This window comes from Protobothrops mucrosquamatus, unplaced genomic scaffold (genome assembly GCF_001527695.2).
Source record: "Protobothrops mucrosquamatus isolate PMUCROS unplaced genomic scaffold, P.Mucros_1.0 scaffold5219, whole genome shotgun sequence".
NCBI lineage: Eukaryota > Metazoa > Chordata > Lepidosauria > Squamata > Viperidae > Protobothrops > Protobothrops mucrosquamatus.
The window spans coordinates 15,525-20,360 of NW_015391087.1; the positions used below are offsets into that span (position 1 = coordinate 15,525).

The 4,836-nt window shown below is 40.8% G+C and overlaps 1 protein-coding gene across 1 annotated transcript in view; it reads left to right on the forward strand.

Annotated features, from left to right (window-relative positions):
- LOC107299645 (gamma-synuclein-like) overlaps positions 1–4,827 on the forward strand; it is a 16,238-nt gene extending 11,411 nt beyond the window's left edge. Inside the window, exons 3-5 of the mRNA XM_015829002.1 lie at positions 1,206–1,333; positions 3,305–3,382; positions 4,640–4,827. Of these exons, the coding sequence (XP_015684488.1) occupies positions 1,206–1,333; positions 3,305–3,382; positions 4,640–4,654 (221 nt within the window). The 3' untranslated portion in view covers positions 4,655–4,827. The remainder of the gene's footprint in view (positions 1–1,205; positions 1,334–3,304; positions 3,383–4,639) is intronic.
- Positions 4,828–4,836: the final 9 nt, after the last annotated feature.

The following is a 4,836-nucleotide window of genomic DNA, read 5'->3' on the forward strand; positions in this document are numbered from 1 at the left end:
TGCTTATTTTGAATATAAACAATCCATCTTCTCCATATTGATAAAAATTGTTCATTTGAGTGATCCTTCAAATAAGCCGAAATTTTTGCCATTTCAGCAAGATGCGAAACCTTCAATCTCCAGTCCTCCATTGTAGGTAAAACTTTACTCTTCCAATTTTGAGCTATCAACAAACGGGCAGCAGTTAAACAATACAACAACTACTACTACTACTACTACTACTTCTTCTTCTTCTTCTTCTTCTTCTTCTTCTTCTTCTTCTTCTTCTTCTTTCTTTTGTCCTTTCGTTCTTGTGCAAGTTTTATTTTTTATTTTTCTCTTACTTTGCGGCACTCAATCAATAAAAGCAAAAGCAAACCAAAATTATGGTATAATGTGATTTATTCTTAGTTTAGAGAGAAAACAAGGTTATAGCCCCAGTGATGTCCACATCAAGAGAAACTAGAAGTAAGCCAATTATGTTATGACTGAATCTTTAATATGAGCATGTATCAACCTGCCATTTTCTGGGTAAAAAACCATTTCAGTTATCCACGACACATGTTTGCGCTGGGTGGACAAAAACTACACTTTCACTTGTGCAAAACTGCAAAATGGTTTGCCACATTTTTGAAGAATAATTACCAGCATGTTGTCCATGCGAAAAAATGATTGATGGGCTCATGGAGAGGACAAGGAAGTCTTGATCCTTCTCTTTCAACATCAGAAGAGGGAAGGCATCTCAGCAGCTCTTAAAAAAGTTACCCCAAGTCAGAGAGAGGAAATGATCCATTAGAGTCTTTCTAGTAGGTCAACTCAAGAATGTCTTCTGAGGGGAGGACCAGATGGTGTTCCTCAATCCACTTATGCAATTTCCTTCATCCTTCAACTTCAGGGCTTTGTCATGCTATATTCTGAAAGCTGGTGTAGACTTGAGACATTCTTGGGGGTGGTCTTAAATCTCCTTCAAGAGTCCAGAAAGTACACAATGATGGCTGAACAATCTGCCTCCACACATTTTTGGGCTTGTGGAGGTCACCAAAACAGATGCTGGTTGTAAGACTCCCGAGACCTAGGTTGCAAAATTCCAATCCTTTGATCCTTTCAGAACTGACCTCTACTGAAAGATCACAGATAATCTTAGTAGCTTCCAACCACATCTAAAGAAGTGGGACTTTCACCTTATCTTGATTCATCTTCTCAGCTTCTTTCTGCTTCAACTACAGTTGCTGAGAAGACCAAAGAACAGGCCAATCTCGTGGGAGATACTATGGTGAGCAGCGTGAACACAGTGGCAAAGCAGACAGTGGAAGGAGCGGAGACCGTTGTAACCAGCAGTGGACTGGTCAAAAGGGTAGGTGTGATCTGCCAGTTTTGCCCCACGAATGAGACTTTACCGTGTTCCTAACACTTTGCCTGTGAGGTAAGTCCACTGTGGGTGTGGTGATATTTGCCGCGAGAAACCATCCAGTTGAATGACCTCTGATCCCACAGGAATTCTTTAAAGAATGTTTAAATTCTTCAAATTCATAACTAGTGATAGCTTTGTTTGGAAGTAGGATGCCATGCCTAGAAATTATATTTTGGTTGGGTAGGGTAGATTCTGAAAAATGAGATGGTTCTCTTCTAACATATTAGCCTGGCTGGACTTTGGGTCGTGAGCTCTTGATTTTGAGGGTGGCTGTGTCCATGTTTCGTGTCTCTCAATATGTCAAAGTTGTCAAATTTATATTGGCTTGGGGAAAGAAGGAACACACGGTGCAACACATCTTCTTCCTGTAATTGTGCTCCAGTTCAGAAAGAAAAGGGGGGAAATAAATCTCAAGATGCTCCTTTCCTGCCAGGTTAAAAATAGAATATGAGTCAGAGACATGAAGTCATGATGAGGGATGCAGAGCCCAAGAGAAACAAACAGAGGATGTGATTCTTAAGCCACCATTCGTAATTAGAGATGAGCTTGAAGTCTTCCTCCAGGCCAAGGAAACAGACAGACAATTGTTTGTATCCAAAATGGATGCTTGCCTCATTCGTGGATAAGTTGTTGAGGAGACAGGGCAGGTAGATATAAGGGAAAGAGCTCAATCAATTCCTTTCCTGGTTCCTAAATTTAAACAATTAACTCCATGTATCATAGCAGTCAGCAGAGACATCACCCTGCCAACGAAAGTATGTATAGTCAAGGCCATGGTTTTCCCAGTTGCAATGTATGGATGTGAAAGTTGGGCCATAAGAAAGGCTGAGGGCCAAAGAATTGAGGCCTTTGAACGATGGTGCTGGAGAAGACTCCTGCGAGTCCCCTGGACTGCAAGGCGATCAAACTGTCAGGAGAAACTTCCTGACAGTTAGAACAATTAACCAATGGAACAATCTGCCACAAGAAGCGGTGAATGCTCCAACACTGGAAGTTTTTAAGAAGAGACTGGACAGCCATTTGTCTGAAATGGTGTAGGGTTCCTGCCTGAGCAGGGGGTTGGACTCGATGGCCTCCAAGGTCCCTTCCAATTTTATTATTATTATTAAACCGGTCGGTCCTATAGGAGATCAACCCCGACTGCTCTTTAGAAGGCCAGATCCTGAAGTTGAAACTCAAGTACTTTGGCCACCTAATGAGAAGGAAGGACTCACTGGAGAAGAGCCTAATGCTGGGAAAGATGGAGGGCAAGAGAAGAAGGGGACGACAGAGAATGAGGTGGCTGGATGGAGTCACTGAAGCAGTAGGCATGAGCTTCAATGGACTCCAGAAGATGGTAGAGGACAGGAAGGCCTGGAGGAACGTTGTCCATGGGGTCGCAATGGGTCAGACACGACTTCGCAACTAACAACAACAACAAATCATAGCAGTCATATGGGAGACCACCAGGAGTCTTCAGATGGATGGGGAAGTGAAAAAGAAAATAAAAAACAAACCCAGAAGGAATCAAGAGTCCAGTTGTATCCAAAGAGACAGCCAAAACTGAGTTTGAAGTTCAGCAGGGACAGGATGGGAGATGACTGTATATTTGCATTGATTGTCTGTCTGCAACAGAAAAAAACAAAACAGTACACTGTGTGATATAGTAAATAGTATTCAACTTGAGTAAGCTTTTTAGTCTTTAAAGTCTATGTGCCTGGCCCTTTTGTACAGAAGAACATTCATGGGTCATCTCAGTCCAGCATTTTGTTCCAGAGGTATGCTCTCAACCCTTGCTGAGCAATCTGGGAACTGCAGTCCATACCCATCTGGAAGCTAGCCAGAATGAGAAAACCTGATTTGAAAGAATTTGCTCCAGCCTTCTGGTCTTTGTGGCATCTGATGATACTTGATCTGTTCTTGTGTATTCTGTAGGATGACCTACATCCAGATCAGCATGAAAACCAGCCTGCTGGAGCTGGAGAAAAAGACATCTCGGTAGAAGCCACAGAGGTAAATCTCAGCTAGGCTATCCCCAGAATCTTTGATTGGGTGGGTGGTGAAGGGGTGTCAGGAAGTATCTAAAAATTCAAGATCACAAATATGTGATCAAAAAACTCTACTGTTCTTCACTTCCCTGTTGAGTTGGTTACCCTTTCTGTTCTCCATAAAGTGATTACAGAACTTTGCTCTGCTGATTTCACAATACTCCTTCTGGGTTTTTTTTATTTTCCCACCTCTCTCTCTCACCCACCCCCACCCCAATTTCTAGACTATTTTGATATTCTGTTTAGCTGGGGGTGACAATTAAGAGTTGAAAGTAGATTAAAAATTCTTCAACTTCAACCATTGACTATCTGTGACCCTCCAGAGGGAGTCCAATAACACCCACACTAATTCGGTGATCGTACATTGTTGATTGAATCATTAATTAATGATATCGATTTGGCTTAATGTTAATAATAAAAGCAAGTCATTTCTTGAGATTTATTTAGCAGAACTCTTCTGGACTAAGCATGTTAATAGCTCAGAATGGCTTTTTTTTCGGACAGAAAGCCTCATTAAAGGATGGATCTATTTATTTACGTGTGTATACAAATCACAATTTATGCAGTCATTTTAATAATGTCATGCTTCTGACAATGCTATATTATTGCTGTTTAAATGGCGGCATTCAAGGTAGTTAACTCTAAGTCGTCTTCTTTTTTTTTTTATTAAAAATTTTATAAAGTTTTACAATATAAATCCTCCCCTTCCCCTTTCCACCCTTCCACCCCCACTCCCTCCCCCCTCACTTCCCAGTGCCAATCACAGGGTTAACAATAACATAATCATACTCTAATTAACATTAATCAACTATTAAAATAACATATCTATAACCAACTCTAAGTCTTCTTAATATAGACTTTAAAGAAATATGGAAATACACTAGGCATCTGTATTTGCCTATTGTTCTTGTTCTTGTTGCTATCATTGCCCTAGCAGTAGTAGCAGTCTTAATTATATTTTTATACTGCACCAAATAATTAAGGTTCCTTGTAGCTTGCAACAGGATTACAGAATATATCCACAGTAAAGAAAAAAAACAATTGTAGTAAACAAATCAATCCAGCTCATAAACCTAATAATAACCAAATCCAACTCATTGGAGTTTATACTCGAGGCTCTACTGCCCAGCTATGTTTTGATATCCACACCTGAGTGGGGTGGGTGAGTTCTGGGGAAGATGCCTTAACTTATTTTCCTGTTTTTTTCCCCCCTTCTTCTCAGGGTGAAGGAAATTAACCTTCTCTAGAACTTCTACTACATTACGAAAAAATGAGAAGACCAGGAATCAACGCAGACCTGCTAGAGGTTGCAAACAGCAGGGAAATCTCTACTAACCCTAAGCTAACTTCACACAGCACGAGCAATGCTCACTTACCTAATTCTCACTATCCTAGCTGGGTGGCCAACTCTTTGATTGT